The 21,090-nt window shown below is 40.1% G+C and overlaps 1 protein-coding gene across 1 annotated transcript in view; it reads right to left on the bottom strand.

Annotated features, from left to right (window-relative positions):
* The window catches only part of HEATR5A (HEAT repeat containing 5A), a 373,796-nt gene that overhangs the window by 115,241 nt on the left and 237,465 nt on the right, over positions 1-21,090 (bottom strand). The window contains exons 30-31 of the mRNA XM_053697931.1: positions 5,129-5,276; positions 4,368-4,637 (exon numbers count right to left, since the gene is read on the bottom strand). Coding sequence (XP_053553906.1) covers positions 4,368-4,637; positions 5,129-5,276 — 418 coding nt within the window. The remainder of the gene's footprint in view (positions 1-4,367; positions 4,638-5,128; positions 5,277-21,090) is intronic.

The raw sequence follows: 21,090 nt of genomic DNA, 5'->3' as shown, positions 1-21,090 counted from the left end.
CTATCTCCTGATTAATGTTGCGGTTAGACACAACCTTGGGGAGAAACCCCACACCAGTGCGAAGAACAGCCTTATCTGCATGAAACACCAGATAAGGGGGCTCATATTGCAAGGCCGCCAGCTCAGATGCAATGGCCAACAGAAAGTGAACCTTACATGATAGAATTTTTATGTCAAGCGAATGCATAGGTTCAAACGGAACCTTCAGCAAGACCTTAAGTACCAAGTTTAAGCTCCAAGGGGGAGCAGACTGCTTAAAGACAGGCCTGATTCGAGATAAAGCCTCAACAAAGGATTGTATGTCAGGGAGATCAGCGAGTCTCCTGTGTAACAGAACAGATAAAGCTGAAATTTGCCCCTTTAGGGAGCTTGACCCTTCTCCAATCCTTCCTGAAGAAAGGCCAAAATCCTGGATACACTCACCCTGTGCCAAGGGTAGCCATGAGTCTCACACCAGGACAAGTAAGTCCTCCAAACCTTATGATAGATGCCACGAGTGACCGGCTTTCTTGCCTGAACCAGAGTGTCAATCACATTTTCCGCAAAACCCCTTTTTGCCAAGACTAAGCGTTCAATCACCATGCAGTCAGCCTCAGAGAATCAAGATTTTGGTGTTGAAAAGGACCCTGTTCCAGCAGATCCCTGCGACAGGGTAACCTCCATGGCGGAGAGGATGACATCCCCACCAGATCCGCAAACCACGCCCTCCTTGGCCACGAAGGAGCAATCAGAATGGAGGACGCTCCCTCATGCTTTATACACGCCACTACATAAGGAAGAAGCGGTAACGGAGGGAATATGTATACTAGACCGAACCCCCAAGGCATCTCCAATGCGTCTATTAGCTCCGCCTGGACTGAAGGGCAAGACAGGAGGACGACATCTTTGCGCGTCGCTTGTCCGTGAGAAAGATCTTCATGGACACCGAGTCTTTGATCATGCCCAAGAACTCCACTCTGGTACTGGAAACCAGAGAACTGTTCTCGAAATTGATCCTCCAACCGTGAGATTGAAGTAACTGCAGTAGGACCCTGGTGTGGACCTCTGCCAGATGGTATGACGGCACCTGAACCAGAATATCGTCCAGATAGTGCGCCACCGCGATGCCCTGGGATCTGGCTACTGCTAGAAGGGCCCCCAGGACCTTGGTAAAGACTCTCGGGGCCGTCGCCAAACTGAAGTGAAGGGCCACGAACTGGAAATGCTGATCCAGAAAGGCAAATCTGAGGAACCCGACATGGTCCCTGTGAATCGGAACATGAAGGTAGGCATCCCTCAAATCTATAGAGAGCATTAGCTGCCCCTCTAGGACTAGGGGAAGAATGGATCTGATCGTTTCCATTTTGAACGACGGAACGGACAGAAACTTGTTTAAACATTTGAGGTCCAGAATCGGGCGGAACATGCCCACGAACAAATTGGAGTAATACCCTAGACCCCTTTCTGCCTGGGGTACTGGTACGATAACCCCTAGAGCAGAGAGATCCCCAGAAAGGCCTCTCATTTTTCCGGCCTTGAACACAAGTTTAACAGAATCTGCCCCTGGGCGGAGAGGACTTGAACCCTATCCTGTAGCCCTGGGCGACCACCTCCAGAACCCACGGGTCCTGAACATCCTGCAACCAGGCTTCTAAGAACAGAGACAATCTGCCCCCCACTCTGTCCGCAGACCAGTCGGGGGTCGCCCCTAGACTTATTCCAAGCTTGAGCAGGCTTCCAGGCACCCTTGGATTGGTCCGCTTTTGCTGTGGGCTGAGCACGTTGCGCCTTATCCCCACAAAAGGGACACAAATTAGGGAATAGTCCCCCACAACTCTAGCTGGGCCTCCGGGACGGGGAAAAGCTTTTTAAATTGAGAAGGGGAAAAGGAAGAACCTTATCGCTCCCTCTCATTCTTAATAATGTTCACCATATTGACAGGAACCGGGAAGGTCTAGGGAACCACGCTGTCCTCGTAAACCTTATCCAACTGAGGAATGGAGGGCTCCTCTGGTAGTTTGGGTTCCGGACTTGCATGCTGACAGGCTGTCGCAAAACGCTTTTCGTCAAATAGGAACACTTATTGAACAGTGACCTATGCCGATCAGGGTGCAAGCCACACAGCGCAATGTAGTTTGTGATTGCAGAGTTTCAGGGTAAGCCTTACCTGTCAAATAGCAGGATATTTTCACTATATTAGCGTATATCGCGAATGGTTATTACAATTATATTTACCGATTAGGGTTTAACCTGGAGCATGACATCCTATGTTACAATAGTATAATGTACCAAAGTGAATTTAAAACATGTACACACGGTAATCAACTAATAAGAGTCAATTTTTTTAATTTACAGAGTCTAGGTGTAAAATTCAGTATTGTTGAGAGGTAAATCAGATGTTTTATTTTTCTTTATAAGCTGAGAATATAAACCGTAGACACACTGGTGTAACTAAATGAGTGTGTAATTGAATGAAGCTGGAAGAAAAGGGGTGTGATTCCCTAAACCAATAGAATGACAGATGAGGGTTTTTAAAGTTGTGAACTGTTTAGCAGTTTTAAGCAGGCTAGGAGTAAGGCAGCAGCCGAAACCGGTCAGCCTTTTGTTCATCTGTTTGATTGTTTGTTATGGTGTTCTTACCCAGGGTTTATGATACCCTTTGTTTTTCAATAAAGTCTATTATTTTATCACTATACCTGGTGCTCCTGTTACAAATTTTTTTGAACCTCTAAGGTAGCCAGCAATTGCTTTAACAAAAAACGCAAGTTCTCCATTTAAAACCAAAAACCATGTTCCTCTGCTGCCGGAGGTTTAGATGACACGGACTCCGACCGCGAAAGGGCCTCTTCAGATTGGGCCTCGTCATCGTACCACCCCTCTGGGGCGTCCGACAGACACAACTCCTGGGTCGAGCCGCTATGAAAACCTCTACACTTGCGCTTAGCAGAAAGCGGCAAAGCATGGATTCACCTTAGCGACTGCCGTTTCAAGCTGGTCCGCAAAGTCCGAAGGCCAAGCAATTTCCCCCAAAGGGGTAACAGTCGGATCCTGGGGCGCTGCATGTGGTATAGGGGACGCCAATGGGGAATGCACCTCACGTGACGGAGACCCCTCAGAGGTGGACAGCTCAGTAGTGCTAGACATTCTCTTATGTTTGGAAGTCGTAGCCTTCTCAAGGCATGTGGAACAGTTTGTGCTGGCTGGTCTACCAAAACCTCAATAAACACAGGTATAAGACTTAAAGAGGGAGTACCCTCTAACGTGTCAGAATCCTCCATAGCTTTTAGAAAAAAGACTAGAACATGCACCTTTATAACCACCAATGGCCAGGGCACTCACCACCTCCTATGACCCGGACTCAGAAACCGCTTTGTCTCCTCAGTCGCAAGTGAAGAGCCCCACCCGGTCACAAGGATGACTACGCAGGACCGCCCCTGCCGATGAGAAGGCGCGCCAAAACCACGCAAAACTCCCAGAAGAGAACCTGTCAGTTCCACAAAAATGCCAGAGCCATGTCCTTGCACATCACGCAGCAATCACATAATAAACTTATCATGTACATACCCCCCTGCTCAATAATCCCCTCATAGGAATATTACCCCTTGATTCTATAAATATAAAGGCGCCACACTGTGGCCCTGCTTCTGTGTTATCATTATGTAAAAATGAAACAATCTTACCAGAATCTACGTAGTGGAACAGGAATACGGCCCTTCAAGTGTGACAAGTAGTAGCTGCGCTCTTGACATGGACTTGAGAGAAGAAAACAATCTGCGAAACTCGTCAATGCTGATTGCTAAAGGAGCTGTTAATATGAGTCGGGATGGTGTTGCAAAGGGAAGCTCCCACTGCATCTCCAGACTTTAACGTTCACCCAGGCCCTCAAGTTGAGAAGCTTAAAGGGCTACTTAAACTCTTAAACTCCATAGCGAAGGGTAGAACCCCTCATAAGAGACATCCGATATTCCGGCACCTCTCTGCCACCTCCTGTCACGAAAGGCAAAGAATGACTTGGGGATGAGGTGAGTGGGGGAGGTATTTAAGCCTTTGGATGGGGTGTCTTTTCCTCCTCCTGGTAGCCAGGTTCTTAATTCCCACTAATAATGAATGAAGCCGTGGACTCTCGTCCCTTTTAGATGGAAAAGATTTATATTTTGGACTATGTTCACTCAAACTCTACATGCTATTTTCTCCAAAAATGTGCACTGAAATCTGTAGGTATATTTAAAAGATAAGTAAAGAAAATAATGACAAATTACACTACGGTGGATGACCGAGAACACACTTGGGAGCCCTTTACTATAATGGTATAAGAATGACCTCCCAAAGTAGGACCAAAGCAGAACAAATTAATAAGTGTCACTGTGTTAATACAACCTTCCACTTACCTTCTGGGGAACAGAGAGAGGGCAGATCTGCTAGAATACCCAAAGACGCAGACACCAAGTGGCTGACTTGGTGTGAGAGAGGTTGTGCTGTTATGCTTCTTACTGAGTTTCCAGACAATCGTGGACTGAGCTGAGGTAATTGTCTGACCAGGATACAGAGACACATTTCCAAAGCAGACAAAACCAGCGAGTGCCCAGGCACCAGACCTCCAGTATCAGGACCTTCACCATATACAGGAAGGGTCTCTTTTTCTTCTGCACCATCATCCACTGCAAGTAGAAAAAAAGACAGACATGAAAGAAATTATGTGGAAATCATGTGTATCTCAAAAGTCAAATGGGGTTAAAAAAAAAGTGCTGTATGTGTATGTATGTATTGGGTACTTGTAAAGTGCGTCTAATCACCCGTAAGGGTCTCAAGGCGCTGCTCATTTTATCGAGCTCGGAAGGATGAAAGGCTGAGTGGACCTCGCCAGAGATCATTCCTGCAACGCTCGGGTTGCTACAGAGCTCAGCCACAGTGCATTAGCATGCTGGGCTATCTATCTGGCTTATGACAAAAACAGGAAGAATCAAAGTAAAAATAAGTCAAAGAGAAAAAAAATAGAAAACAGAGAAAAATCAAAGACAGCATTTTACGTCATGGAATCAAAACAGAGGAGTAGAAAACGTGTATAGCAACTGTCTGGGTTTAAAGAGGTCACAAAAACAAGACTGATATATCAATCTACTAAACAAGCTCCTGTTCTCCTTGTGCTCACCCTCGGCACTCCTCCTCTTCTCAAGTACATGCTCTTTCACTGCATTTAGGATTTGTTTCCCGACCTCCAGCGCTAGAATTTGCACTTCTGGAGACTCTCGCATAAGCAGCAACCGGTGAAGAACAGACACCAGTTCAACTGCGAGATTCTGAAGGGAAAAGAGCAAGCATGTAAATGGCAGCATTCCAAATGTATGTTTGTCTGTGTGTGAGAGAGAGAGTGTGTTGTATGTATATAAATTGAATTCCCTGTCATTTTAGAAGTGATAAGCTCTTCTTCTAAACCATGTGTTTAATGTGTTTAAAAGGACAGTCAACAGTAGAATTTTTGTTTAAAAAGATAGATAATCCCTTTATTACCCATTCCCTAATTTTGCATAACCAACACAGTTATAATAATACACGTTTTACCTCTGTAATTACCTAGTATCAAAGCCTCTGCAGACTACCCCCTTATTTCAATTCCTTTCACAGACTTGCATTTTAGCCAATCAGTGCTCACTCCAGGGTAACTTCACGTGCATGAGCTCATTGTTACCTATATGAAACACATGAACTAATGCCCTCTAGTGGTCAAAATGTATTCAGATTAGAGGCAGTATTCAAAGTCTAAAAAATTAGCATATGAAACTCCTAGAATAAGCTTTCAACTAAGAATATGAAGATAAAGCAAAATTGGTGATAAAAGTAAATTGGAAAGTTGTTTAAAATTACATTCCCTATTTAAATCATGAAAGATTTTTTTTGGACTTGACTGTCCCTTTAATTCAACAGCTGATCACTGTGAAAGTTAAGTGCAAATCCGAAAGTTATGAGTAATAAGTATATTAAGTCACCAATCAGTGCCTTTTGAAAATTTTACTAGGGATTTTGCAGTGCTGGAGGATCATTTTAGAATAGGTCACCTGAGCAGAGAGATTTGTAATACCAGGGCCTTAGAGATAGTGTTTGTGTGTGTCTGTGTATAAACAGAGAGGTTATCATCAAAATTGAGATACTGCAGCTGATTGCCTTGTTGGTCTCCTAACAAGCTTATGTCACAAAGCATTTTTATTATCTATTTGCCTGCTTTTCCTGTAATTTAATATTGAAAATGATAGTGTCTTGCAGTGCCAACACTTGAGCAGAAGCAGAGAGATGACTTTCTATAGAAGCTTACGTTAAAGCTTTCCATAGGCTGTAGCACTATATTTCAGGTACAAAAGAAGTAGAGATGAACAAAGGGGGGTGGAGGACAAGTAAGGGAAGTGCAGATAAAGGGTGTTTGATTTTTCAAACATTTATATGATTTTTTTATTTTTAGTTTGTTTGTTGATCTGTTTGCTTTATGTAAAAGCAATCAAAATAAACATATCAGCATGATCAGAAATAACATGAAACAGAACAAGATCTTAACAACCATTATTATAATGACATGAAATGATGCTTCTAACCCAATGCTCTGATCTTACAATACATAACATATGTTACTGAGAATATTGAGTTTCAATGTCACATAATGCCCTTGTAATCATAATTTTTCTATAGGCTGCTAAATTTTTATAATTCCAATCTAGAAGGTAACCAAGAGGAATATGGCACTGGGTAAAGATCAAATAGTGAAAATAGAAGTGAAGAAAGAGAAGGACAGAGAAAGAAAAAAAGAAAAAGAAAAAGACGGGAAAAACGGAGGGATTTACAGCAAGGAACATACTGCAACCAGCTTCGTATATGAGAAATTAACCTCAATCTCTTGTTTATGTGAACTTATTTATAAACTGTGATCATGAGCTAATAGAGTTGTTATACTATTTTTAGAAGTGTTGATGTCCCAATAAAATTTAACATTTATATAAAAAAAAAAATCATTATGAATTTCCATGAGCTAGTGACGTATGGGATATACAATCCTACCAGGAGGGGCAAAGTTTCCCAAACCTCAAAATGCCTATAAATACACCCCTCACCACACCCACAATTCAGTTTTACAAACTTTGCCTCCTATGGAGGTGGTGAAGTAAGTTTGTGCTAAGATTTCTACGTTGATATGCACTTCTCAGCATTTTGAAGCCCGATTTCTCTCAGAGTACAGTGAATGTCAGAGGGATGTAAAGGGAGTATCACCTATTGAATGCAATGATTTTCCTAACGGGGGTTTATTTCATAGGTTCTCTGTTATTGGTCGTAGAGATTCATCTCCTACCTCCCTTTTCAGATCGACGATATACTCTCATATACCATTACCTTTACTGTTAACTGTTTCAGTACTGGTTTGGCTATCTGCTATATGTGGATGGGTGTCTTTTGGTAAGTATGTTTTTATTTCTTAAGACACCTCAGCTATGGTTTGGCACTTTATGCATTTACATAAAGTTCTAAATATATGTATTGTACTTATATTTGCCATGAGTCAGGTTCATGCATTTCCATTTGCAGATTGTCAGTTTCATATTTGGGAAAGTTAATATTGAGAAATATTTTTCTTACCTGGGGTTAGACTTTTTTTCAATTGACTACTTGTTTCAAATTGCGGGCTGTCTTAGGTTTGCGGGTGCGCTAAATGCTACACTTTATTGCGTCATTCTTGGCGCGAAAAGCACATCCGTTGACGCAAGTTCGTCATTTCCGGCGTCGTACTTGAGGCAGGGGTTCCCACAGGGTTGCGTCGTTGATAACGCGAATGTGTCATTTCCGGACATGGTTGGCGCCAAAAAATGTTTCCATTACGTTGTGCGTCATACTTGCTGCCAAATTTTTTTCATTATTTATTGCCCCATTGCTTTTGCCTCTTTCTATGTCAGAGGGCTATGCTATATCCATTTTTTCCCATTCCTGAAACTGTCATATAAGGAAATTGATAATTTTGCTTTATAAGTTGTTTTTTCTTTTACATTTTGCAAGATGTCTCAATCTGATCCTGCCTCAGAAGTATCTGCTGGAACTTTGCTGTATGACATCGGTTCTACCAAAGCTAAGTGCATTTGTTGTAAAATTGTGGAGATTATATCTCCTAATGTCATTTGTATTAGTTGTCATGATAAACTTTAACATGCAGATAGAGTGTCCATCTGTAATAGTACATTGCCGGTTGCAGTTCCTTCAACTTCTAATGTACATGATATGCCTATGAATTTTAAAGAATGTTACTGATTCTATTCAGAAGGCTTTGTCTGCATTTCCACCTTCTAATAAGCGTAAGAGGTCTTTTAAAACTTCTCATTCAGTTGATGAAATTTCAAATGACCGACAACATAATAATTCATCCTCTTCTGATGAGGATCTATCTGAAACAGAAGATCGTTCCTCAGACATTGACACTGACAAATCTACTTATTTATTTAAAATAGAGTATATGCGTTCTTTGTTAAAAGAAGTGTTAATTACTTTGGATATTGAGGAAGCTTGTCCTCTTGATATTAAAACCAGTAAACGTTTAAATGCTGTTTTTAAACCTACTGTGGTTACTCCAGAGGTTTTTCCTATTCCTGATGCTATTTCTGACATGATTTCTAAGGAATGGAATAAGCCAGGTACTCCTTTTAATCCTTCTGCAAGGTTTTAAAATTGTATCCTTTGCCAGCAATTGCAATAAAGTTTTGGGAAAAGATCCCCAAAGTTGATGGGGCTATTTCTACTCTTGCTAAACAAACCACTATTCCTATGGAAGATAGTACTTCCTTTAAAGATCCTTTAGATAGGGAGCTTGAATCTTATCCAAGGAAAGCCTATTTATATTCAGGTCATCTTCTTAGGCCTGCAATTTCTTTGGCTGATGTTGCAGCTGCTTCATCTTTTTGGTTGGAGAATTTAGCGCAACAAGAATTGGATTCTGACATATCTAGCATTGTTCGCTTACTGCAACATGCTAATCATTTTATTTGTGATGCCATTTTTGATATTATCAAAATTGATGTTAGATCCATGTCTTTAGCTATTTTAGCTAGAAGACCTTTGTGGTTTAAATCTTGGAATGCTGATATGAAATCTAATTCTAGATTACTATCTCTTTCTTTCCAAGGTAATAATTTATTTGGTTCTCAGTTGGATTCTATTATTTCAACTATCACTGGAGGAAAAGGAGTTTTTTTGCCTCAGGATAAAAAACCTAAGGGTAAATTTAAGGCTTCTAATCGTTTCCGTTCCTTTCGTCACAATAAGGAACAAAAACCTAATCCTTCCCCCAAGGAATCTATTTCCAATTGAAAGCCTTCCTCAAATTGGAATAAATCCAAGCCTTTCAAGAAACCAAAGCAGCCCCTAAGTCCGCATGAAGGTGCGGCCCTCATTCTAGTTCAGCTGGTAGGGGGCAGATTAAGGTTTTTCAAGGATGTTTGGGCAAATTCTGTCCAAAATCAATGGATTCAGAGCATTGTCTCTCAGGGGTACCGAATAGGATTCAGAGTAAGACCTCCTGTGAGAAGATTTTTTCTCTCACGCATCCCAGTGAATCCAGAAAAAGCTCAGGCTTTCCTGAAGTATGTTTCAGATCTGGAGGTTTCAGGGGTAATCATGCCGGTTCCTTTTCAGGAAAAAGGCCTGGGGTTTTATTCAAATCTATTCATTGTCCCAAAGAAAGAAAATTCATTCAGACCAGTTCTGGATCTGAAAATTTTGAATCGTTATGTAAGAGTACCAACTTTCAAGATGGTGACTATAAGGACTATTCTGCCTTTTGTTCAGCAAGGACATTATATATCTACAATAGACTTGCAGGATGCTTACCTTCATATTCCGATTCATCCAGAACATTATCAGTTCCTGAGATTCTCTTTTCTAGACAAGCATTACCAATTTGTTGCTCTTCCATTTGGCCTAGCAACAGCTCCAATAATCAGAGAACAGGGTATTGCAGTGTTTCCTTATTTGGACGATATCTTGGTACTAGCTCAGTCTTTACGTTCTGCAGAATCTCACACGAATCAACTAGTGTTGTTTCTTCGAAAACATGGTTGGAGGATCAATTTACCAAAAAGTTTTTTGATTCCTCAGACAAGGGTCACCTTTTAAGGTTTCCAGATAGATTCAGTGTCCATGACTCTGTCACTAACAGACAAGAGACGTTTGAAATTGGTTGCAGCATGTCGGCACCTTCAGTCTCAATTATTCCCTTCAGTAGCTATGTGCATAGGAGTTTTAGGCCTCATGACTGCAGCATCGGACGCGATTCCTTTTGCTCGTTTGGACATGAGACCTCTCCAGCTTTGCATGCTGAATCAATGGTGCCGGGATTATACAAAGATATCACAATTAATATCCTTAAATCCCAATGTTCGACACTCTCTGACATGGTGGTTAAATCACCAGCGTTTAGTTCAAGGGGCCTCTTTTGTTCGGCCAACCTGGACTGTGATCACAACAGATGCGAGTCTTTCAGGTTGGGGAGCTGTCTGGGGATCTCTGACAGCACAAGGGGTTTGGAAATCTCAAGAGGCGAGATTACCAATCAATATTTTAGAACTCCATGCAATTCTCAGAGCTCTTCAGTTTTGGCCTCTGTTGAAGAGAGAACCGTTCATTTGTTTTCAGACAGACAATATCACAACAGTGGCATATGTCAATCATCAGGGTGGGACTCACAGTCCCCTAGCTATGAAAGAAGTATCTTGGATACTTGTTTGGGCAGAATCCAGCTCTTGTCTAATTTCTGCGGTTCATATCCCAGGTGTAGACAATTGGGAGACGGATTTTCTCAGCTGTCAGACTTTACATCCGGGGGAGTGGTCTCTCCATCCGGATGTGTTTTCTCAAATTGTTCAGATGTGGTGTCTTGCAGAAATAGATCTGATGGCTTCTCATCTAAACAAGAAACTTCCCAGATACCTGTCCAGGTCCAGGGATTCTCAGGCGGAAGCAGTGGATGCTCTGACACTTCCTTGGTGTTATCAACCTGCTTATATCTTCCCGCCTCTAGTTCTTCTTCCGAGAGTGATCTCCAAGTTCATCATGGAACAATCGTTTGTGTTGCTGGTGGCTCCAGCATGGCCCCACAGGTTTTGGTATGCGGATCTTGTTCGGATGTCCAGTTGCCAACCTTGGCCACTTCCGTTAAGGCCGGACCTACTGTCTCAAGGTCCGTTTTTCCATCAGGATCTCAAATCATTAAATTTGAAGGTATGGAAATTGAACGCTTAGTATTAAAGGAACATTCCAGCCAAAATAGGAATCCACATGGATACATTTCAGATTTGAATAGAAGTATTTTTGTAATATGCACGTATTAGCAAAAATGCTCCTAATAAAAGCTATAGCTGTTTCAAATGTGTATTTGAGTATGCACCGTGCACCAGTGTTTTAAATACAGCACTTGCTCAGAGAGCCTAAGGTGCTTGTATCATCTGGTAATGACTGAATTTGTTAATTGCTGACATGATACAAGCTCTACTGGCTCTCTGAGCAGCTGCAACACTTAAAATGCTGGTGTACTGAGAATATCTAGTTATGCTTCACATGCACGTGCATACAAAAATGTTAACACTAAAACGGTTATAACTTTTAATATAAGCATTTTTGCAAATACATGTATATTGGAAATATGTTTCTATTCAAAGATGTAATTCATCTATGTGCAATTAAATTTTCACCGGAATGTCCCTTTAAGTCATAGAAGTTTCTCTGACTCAGTAATTAATACTATGTTACAAGCTCCTAACTCTGTCACTAGGAAGATTTATTATCGAGTTTGGAAGACTTACATTTCATGGTGTTCTTCTCATAAATTCTCTTGGCATTCTTTAAGAATTCCTAGAATTTTACATTTTCTCCAGGATGGTCTGGATAGGGGTTTGTCTGCAAGTTCCTTGAAGGGACAAATCTCTGCTCTTTCTGTTTTATTTCACAGAAAGATTGCTAATCTTCCTGATATTCACTGTTTTGTACAGGCTTTAGTTCGTATTAAGCCTGTCATTAAATCACTTTCTCCTCCTTGGAGTCTTAATTTGGTTTTGAAGGCGTTACAGGCTCCTCCTTTTGAGCCTATGCATTCTTTGGATATTAAACTACTTTCTTGGAAAGTGTTGTTCTTTTTTGGCTATCTCTTCTGCTAGAAGAGTTTCTGAGCTATCTGCTCTTTCTTGTGAATCTCTTTTTCTGATTTTCATCAGGATAAGGCAGTTTTGCGGACTTCATTTGAATATATACCTAAGGTTGTGAATTCTAACAACATTAGTAGAGAAATTGTTGTCCCTTCCTTGTGTCCTAATCCTAAGAATCCTTTGGAAAGATCCTTACATTCTTTGGATGTGGTAAGAGCTTTGAAATATTATGTTGAAGCTACTAAAGATTTCAGGAAGACTTCTAGTCTACAGGGAGTGCAGAATTATTAGGCAAATGAGTATTTTGACCACATCATCATCTTTATGCATGTTGTCTTACTCCAAGCTGTATAGGCTCGAAAGCCTACTACCAATTAAGCATATTAGGTGATGTGCATCTCTGTAATGAGAAGGGGTGTGGTCTAATGACATCAACACCCTATATCAGCAGTGCATAATTATTAGGCAACTTCCTTTCCTTTGGCAAAATGGGTCAAAAGAAGGACTTGACAGGCTCAGAAAAGTCAAAAATAGTGAGATATCTTGCAGAGGGATGCAGCACTCTTAAAATTGCAAAGCTTCTGAAGCGTGATCATCGAACAATCAAGCGTTTCATTCAAAATAGTCAACAGGGTCGCAAGAAGCGTGTGGAAAAACCAAGGCGCAAAATAACTGCCCATGAACTGAGAAAAGTCAAGCGTGCAGCTGCCAAGATGCCACTTGCCACCAGTTTGGCCATATTTCAGAGCTGCAACATCACTGGAGTGCCCAAAAGCACAAGGTGTGCAATACTCAGAGACATGGCCAAGGTAAGAAAGGCTGAAAGACGACCACACAAGCTGAAACGTCAAGATTGGGCCAAGAAATATCTCAAGACTGATTTTTCTAAGGTTTTATGGACTGATGAAATGAGAGTGAGTCTTGATGGGCCAGATGGATGGGCCCGTGGCTGGATAGGTAAAGGGCAGAGAGCTCCAGTCCGACTCAGACGCCAGCAAGGTGGAGGTGGAGTACTGGTTTGGGCTGGTATCATCAAAGATGAGCTTGTGGGGCCTTTTCGGGTTGAGGATGGAGTCAAGCTCAACTCCCAGTAGTACTGCCAGTTTCTGGAAGACACCTTCTTCAAGCAGTGGTACAGGAAGAAGTCTGCATCCTTCAAGAAAAACATGATTTTCATGCAGGACAATGCTCCATCACACGCGTCCAAGTACTCCACAGCATGGCTGGCAAGAAAGGGTATAAAAGAAGAAAATCTAATGACATGGCCTCCTTGTTCACCTGATCTGAACCCCATTGAGAACCTGTGGTCCATCATCAAATGTGAGATTTACAAGGAGGGAAAACAGTACACCTCTCTGAACAGTGTCTGGGAGGCTGTGGTTGCTGCTGCACGCAATGTTGATGGTGAACAGATCAAAACACTGACAGAATCCATGGATGGCAGGCTTTTGAGTGTCCTTGCAAAGAAAGGTGGCTATATTGGTCACTGATTTGTTTTTGTTTTGTTTTTGAATGTCAGAAATGTATATTTGTGAATGTTGAGATGTTATATTGGTTTTACTGGTAAAAATAAATAATTGAAATGGGTATATATTTGTTTTTTGTTAAGTTGCCTAATAATTATGCACAGTAATAGTCACCTGCACACACAGATATCCCCCTAAAATAGCTATAACTAAAAACAAACTAAAAACTACTTCCAAAACTATTCAGCTTTGATATTAATGAGTTTTTTGGGTTCATTGAGAACATGGTAGTTGTTCGATAATAAAATTAATCCTCAAAAATACAACTTGCCTAATAATTCTGCACTCCCTGTATTTGTTATATTTTCTGGTCCTAGGAAAGTTCAGAAGGCCTCTGCTATTTCCTTGGCCTCTTGGTTAAAGCTTTTGATTCATCAAGCCCCGCCTCAGAGAATTACAGCTCATTCTATTAGATCAGTCTCCACTTCGTGGGCTTTTAAGAATGAGGCTTCAGTTGATCAGATTTGCAAAGCAGCGACTTGGTCCTCTTTGCATACATTGACTAAATTCTACCGCTGTGATGTATTTGCTTCTTCTGAAGCAGTTTTTGGTAGAAAAGATCTACAGGCAGCTGTTTCAGTTTGATTCTTCTGCTGCTGTTTTAAGTTTTTCTTTTCTTCATGAGAATAACTTATATTTGGGTTGTGGATTATTTTTTCAGCATTTGGCTGCTGTTTATTTTTTATCCCTCCCTCTTAGTGACTCTGGCGTGATACCCCATACGTCACTAGCTCATGGACTCTTGCCAATTACATGAAAGAAAACAGAATTTATGTAAGAACTTACCTGATAAATTCATTTCTTTCATTTTGGCAAGAGTCCATTAGGCCCACCCTTTTTATGGTGGTTATGATTTTTTGTATAAAGCACAATTATTCCAAATTCCTTTGTTGATGCTTTTTACTCCTTTCTTTATCACCCCACTGAATTGTGGGTGTGGTGAGGGGTGTATTTATAGGCATTTTGAGGTTTGGGAAACTTTGCCCCTCCTGGAATGATTGTATATCCCATACGTCACTAGCTCATGGACTCTTGCCAATATGAAAGAAATGAATTTATCAGGTAAGTTCTTACATAAATTATGTTTTTAAGCACAATAGCTCCTCTGTTACATCAATTCACATTCTGCCTACTTAGAGAGAAATTGGAAATCAACGCTCATTCCAATGACTTAGCGCTGTTTACAGCAATTTGAAACAGAGTAACTCTAATTTTACAAGATGATGTAGGCTTATAATTTAATAGAGCACCAGTAGGTTGCAGATTAAATTGTTGTCCAAAAAGGTATTTCTTTCATGTAATTAGCAAGAGTCCATGAGCTAGTGACGTATGGGATATACATTCCTACCAGGAGGGGCAAAGTTTCCCAAACCTCAAAATGCCTATAAATACACCCCTCACCACACCCACAAATCAGTTTTACAAACTTTGCCTCCTATGGAGGTGGTGAAGTAAGTTTGTGCTAGATTCTACGTTGATATGCGCTCCGCAGCAGGTTGGAGCCCGGTTTTCCTCTCAGCGTGCAGTGAATGTCAGAGGGATGTGAGGAGAGTATAGCCTATTTGAATTCAATGATCTCCTTCTACGGGGTCCATTTCATAGGTTCTCTGTTATCGGTCGTAGAGATTCATCTCCTACCTCCCTTTTCAGATCGACGATATACTCTCATATACCATTACCTCTACTGTTAACTGTTTCAGTACTGGTTTGGCTATCTGCTATATGTGGATGGGTGTCTTTTGGTAAGTATGTTTTTATTTCTTAAGACACCTCAGCTATGGTTTGGCACTTTATGCATTTACATAAAGTTCTAAATATATGTATTTGCCATGAGTCAGGTTCATGCATTTCCATTTTGCAGATTGTCAGTTTCATATTTGGGAAAGTTAATATTGAGAAATATTTTTCTTACCTGGGGTTAGTCTTTTTTTCAATTGACTACTTGTTTCAAATTGCGGGCTGTCTTAGGTTTGCGGGTGCGCTAAATGCTACACTTTATTGCGTCATTCTTGGCGCGAAAAGCACATCCGTTGACGCAAGTTCGTCATTTCCGGCGTCGTACTTGAGGCAGGGGTTCCCACAGGGTTGCGTCGTTGATAACGCGAATGTGTCATTTCCGGACATGGTTGGCGCCAAAAAATGTTTCCATTACGTTGTGCGTCATACTTGCTGCCAATTTTTTTTCATTATTTATTGCCCCATTGCTTTTGCCTCTTTCTATGTCAGAGGGCTATGCTATTTCCATTTTTTCCCATTCCTGAAACTGTCATATAAGGAAATTGATAATTTTGCTTTATAAGTTGTTTTTTCTTTTACATTTTGCAAGATGTCTCAATCTGATCCTGCCTCAGAAGTATCTGCTGGAACTTTGCTGCATGACATCAGTTCTACCAAAGCTAAGTGCATTTGTTGTAAAATTGTGGAGATTATATCTCCTAATGTCATTTGTATTAGTTGTCATGATAAACTTTAACATGCAGATAGAGTGTCCATCTGTAATAGTACATTGCCGGTTGCAGTTCCTTCAACTTCTAATGTACATGATATACCTATGAATTTTAAAGAATGTTACTGATTCTATTCAGAAGGCTTTGTCTGCATTTCAACCTTCTAATAAGCGTAAGAGGTCTTTTAAAACTTCTCATTCAGTTGATGAAATTTCAAATGACCGACAACATAATAATTCATCCTCTTTTGATGAGGATCTATCTGAAACAGAAGATCCTTCCTCAGATATTGACACTGACAAATCTACTTATTTATTTAAAATAGAGTATATGCATTCTTTGTTAAAAGAAGTGTTAATTACTTTGGATATTGAGGAAGCTTGTCCTCTTGATATTAAAACCAGTAAACATTTAAATGCTGTTTTTAAACCTACTGTGGTTACTCCAGAGGTTTTTCCTATTCCTGATGCTATTTCTGACATGATTTCTAAGGAATGGAATAAGCCAGGTACTCCTTTTAATCCTTCTGCAAGGTTTTAAAAATTGTATCCTTTGCCAGCAATTGCAATAAAGTTTTGGGAAAAGATCCCCAAAGTTGATGGGGCTATTTCTACTCTTGCTAAACAAACCACTATTCCTATGGAAGATAGTACTTCCTTTAAAGATCCTTTAGATAGGGAGCTTGAATCTTATCCAAGGAAAGCCTATATATATTCAGGTCATCTTCTTAGGCCTGCAATTACTTTGGCTGATGTTGCAGCTGCTTCATGTTTTTGGTTGGAGAATTTAGCGCAACAAGAATTGGATTCTGACATATCTAGCATTGTTCGCTTACTGCAACATGCTAATCATTTTATTTGTGATGCCATTTTTGATATTATCAAAATTGATGTTAGATCCATGTCTTTAGCTATTTTAGCTAGAAGACCTTTGTGGTTTAAATCTTGGAATGCTGATATGAAATCTAATAACTTATATTTGGGTTGTGGATTATTTTTTCAGCATTTGGCTGCTGTTTATTTTTTATCCCTCCCTCTCTAGTGACTCTTGCGTGGAGTTCCACATCTAGGGTATTGATACCCCATACGTCACTAGCTCATGGACTCTTGCCAATTACATGAAAGAAAACAGAATTTATGTAAGAACTTACCTGATAAATTCATTTCTTTCATTTTGGCAAGAGTCCATTAGGCCCACCCTTTTTATGGTGGTTATGATTTTTTGTATAAAGCACAATTATTCCAAATTCCTTTGTTGATGCTTTTTACTCCTTTCTTTATCACCCCACTGAATTGTGGGTGTGGTGAGGGGTGTATTTATAGGCATTTTGAGGTTTGGGAAACTTTGCCCCTCCTGGTAGGATTGTATATCCCATACGTCACTAGCTCATGGACTCTTGCCAATATGAAAGAAATTAATTTATCAGGTAAGTTCTTACATAAATTATGTTTTTAAGCACAATAGCTCCTCTGTTACATCAATTCACATTCTGCCTACTTAGAGAGAAATTGGAAATCAACGCTCATTCCAATGACTTAGCGCTGTTTACAGCAATTTGAAACAGTAACTCTAATTTTACAAGATGATGTAGGCTTATAATTTAATAGAGCACCAGTAGGTTGCAGATTAAATTGTTGTCCAAAAAGGTATTTCTTTCATGTAATTAGCAAGAGTCCATGAGCTAGTGACGTATGGGATATACATTCCTAACAGGAGGGGCAAAGTTTCCCAAACCTCAAAATGCCTATAAATACACCCCTCACCACACCCACAAATCAGTTTTACAAACTTTGCCTCCTATGGAGGTGGTGAAGTAAGTTTGTGCTAGATTCTACGTTGATATGCGCTCCGCAGCAGGTTGGAGCCCGGTTTTCCTCTCAGCGTGCAGTGAATGTCAGAGGGATGTGAGGAGAGTATTGCCTATTTGAATTCAATGATCTCCTTCTACGGGGTCTATTTCATAGGTTCTCTGTTATCGGTCGTAGAGATTCATCTCTTACCTCCCTTTTCAGATCGACGATATACTCTTATATACCATTACCTCTACTGATTCTCGTTTCAGTACTGTTTTGGCTTTCTACTACATGTAGATGAGTGTCCTGGGGTAAGTAAGTCTTATTTTCTGTGACACTCTAAGCTATGGTTAGGCACTTTTATATAAAGTTCTAAATATATGTATTCAAACATTTATTTGCCTTGACTCAGGATGTTCAAACATTCCTTATTTCAGACAGTCAGTTTCATATTTGGGATAATGCATATGAATAATCAATTTTTTTCTTACCTTAAAATTTGACTTTTTTCCCTGTGGGCTGTTAGGCTCGCGGGGGCTGAAAATGCTTCATTTTATTGCGTCATTCTTGGCGCAAAACTTTGTTTCTGTTTCCGGCGTCATACGTTTTGCCGGAAGTTGCGTCATTTTTGACGTTTTTTTGCGCCAAAAGTGTCGGCGTTCCGGATGTGGCGTCATTTTTGCCGCCAAAAGCATTTAGGCGCCAAATAATGTGGGCGTCTTTTTTGGCGCTAAAAAATATGGGCGTCACTATTGTCTCCACATTATTTAAGTCTCATTATTTATTGCTTCTGGTTGCTAGAAGCTTGTTCACTGGCATTTTTTCCCATTCCTGAAACTGTCATTTAAGGAATTTGATCAATTTTGCTTTATATGTTGTTTTTTCTATTACATATTGCAAGATGTCCCAGATTGACACTGAGTCAGAAGATACTTCTGGAAAAACACTGCCTGGTGCTGGATCTACCAAAGTTAAGTGTATCTGTTGTAAACTTATGGTATCAGTTCCTCCAGCTGTTGTTTGTAATGAATGTCATGACAAACTTGTTAATGCAGATAATATTTCCTTTAGTAGTAATGTTACATTACCTGTTGCTGTTCCGTCAACATCTAATACTCAGAGTGTTCCTGTTAACATAAGAGATTTTGTTTCTAAATCCATTAAGAAGGCTTTGTCTCTTATTCCTCCTTCTAGTAAACGTAAAAGGTCTTTTAAAACTTCTCATTTTTCAGATGAATTTTTAAATGAACATCATCATTCTGATTCTGATAATGGTTCCTCTGGTTCAGAGGATTCTGTCTCAGAGGTTGATGCTGATAAATCTTCATATTTATTCAAAATGGAATTTATTCGTTCTTTACTTAAAGAAGTTTTAATTGCATTAGAAATAGAGGATTCTGGTCCTCTTGATACTAAATCTAAACATTTAAATAAGGTTTTTAAATCTCCTGTAGTTATTCCAGAAGTTTTTCCTGTCCCTGATGCTATTTCTGAAGTAATCTCCAGGGAATGGAATAATTTGGGTAATTCATTTACTCCTTCTAAACGTTTTAAGCAATTATATCCTGTGATAAGTTGATGGGGCTATCTCTACTCTTGCTAAACGTACTACTATTCCTACGGCAGATAGTACTTCCTTTAAGGATCCTTTAGATAGGAAGATTGAATCCTTTCTAAGAAAAGCTTACTTATGTTCAGGTAATCTTCTTAGACCTGCTATATCTTTAGCGGATGTTGCTGCAGCTTCAACTTTTTGGTTAGAAGCTTTAGCGCAACAAGTAACAGATCATAATTCTCATAGCATTGTTAATCTTCTTCAACATGCTAATAACTTTATTTGTGATGCCATCTTTGAAATCATTAGAGTTGATGTCAGGTATATGTCTCTATTTTAGCTAGAAGAGCTTTATGGCTTAAAACTTGGAATGCTGATATGTCATCTAAGTCAACTTTGCTTTCCCTTTCTTTCCAGGGTAATAAATTATTTGGTTCTAAGTTGGATTCTATTATCTCAACTGTTACTGGAGGGAAAGGAACTTTTTAACCACAGGATAAAAAAATCTAAAGGTAAATTTAGGTCTAATAATCGTTTTCGTTCCTTTCGTCACAATAAGGAACAAAAGCCTGATCCTTCACCCACAGGAGCGGTATCAGTTTGGAAACCATCTCCAGTCTGGAATAAATCCAAGCCTTTTAGAAAACCAAAGCCAGCTCCCAAGTCCACATGAAGGTGCGGCCCTCATTCCAGCTCAGCTGGTAGGGGGCAGATTACGATTTTTCAAAGAAATTTGGATCAATTCAATTCACAATCTTTGGATTCAGAACATTGTTTCAGAGGGGTACAGAATTGGCTTCAAGATAAGGCCTCCTGCAAAGAAATTTTTTCTTTCCCGTGTCCCAGTAAATCCAGCGAAAGCTCAAGCATTTCTGAAATGTGTTTCAGATCTAGAGTTGGCTGGAGTAATTATGCCAGTTCCAGTTCTGGAACAGGGGATGGGGTTTTATTCAAATCTCTTCATTGTACCAAAGAAGGAGAATTCCTTCAGACCAGTTCTGGATCTAAAAATATTGAATTGTTATGTAAGGATACCAACATTCAAAATGTTAACTATAAGGACTATCCTGCCTTTTGTTCAGCAAGGGCATTATATGTCCACAATAGATTTACAGGATGCATATCTGCATATTCCGATTCATCCAGATCACTATCAGTTTCTGAGATTCTCTTTCCTAGACAAGCATTACCAGTTTGTGGCTCTGCCGTTTGGCCTAGCAACAGCTCCAAGAATTTTTACAAAGGTTCTCGGTGCCCTTCTGTCTGTAATCAGAGAACAGGGTATTGTGGTATTTCCTTATTTGGACGATATCTTGGTACTTGCTCAGTCTTCACATTTAGCAGAATCTCATACGAATCGACTTGTGTTGTTTCTTCAAAATCATGGTTGGAGGATCAATTTACCGAAAAGTTCATTGATTCCTCAGACAAGGGTAACCTTTTTAGGTTTCCAGATAGATTCAGTGTCCATGACTCTGTCTCTGACAGACAAGAGACGTCTAAAATTGATCTCAGCTTGTCGAAACCTTCAATCACAATCATTCCCTTCGGTAGCCTTATGCATGGAAATTCTAGGTCTTATGACTGCTGCATCGGACGCGATCCCCTTTGCTCGTTTTCACATGCGACCTC

This window comes from Bombina bombina, chromosome 1, assembly GCF_027579735.1.
Source record: "Bombina bombina isolate aBomBom1 chromosome 1, aBomBom1.pri, whole genome shotgun sequence".
Lineage (NCBI taxonomy): Eukaryota > Metazoa > Chordata > Amphibia > Anura > Bombinatoridae > Bombina > Bombina bombina.
The sequence above is the reverse complement of the archived record's forward strand: the minus strand, read 5'-3'. Positions and strand labels throughout refer to the sequence as shown.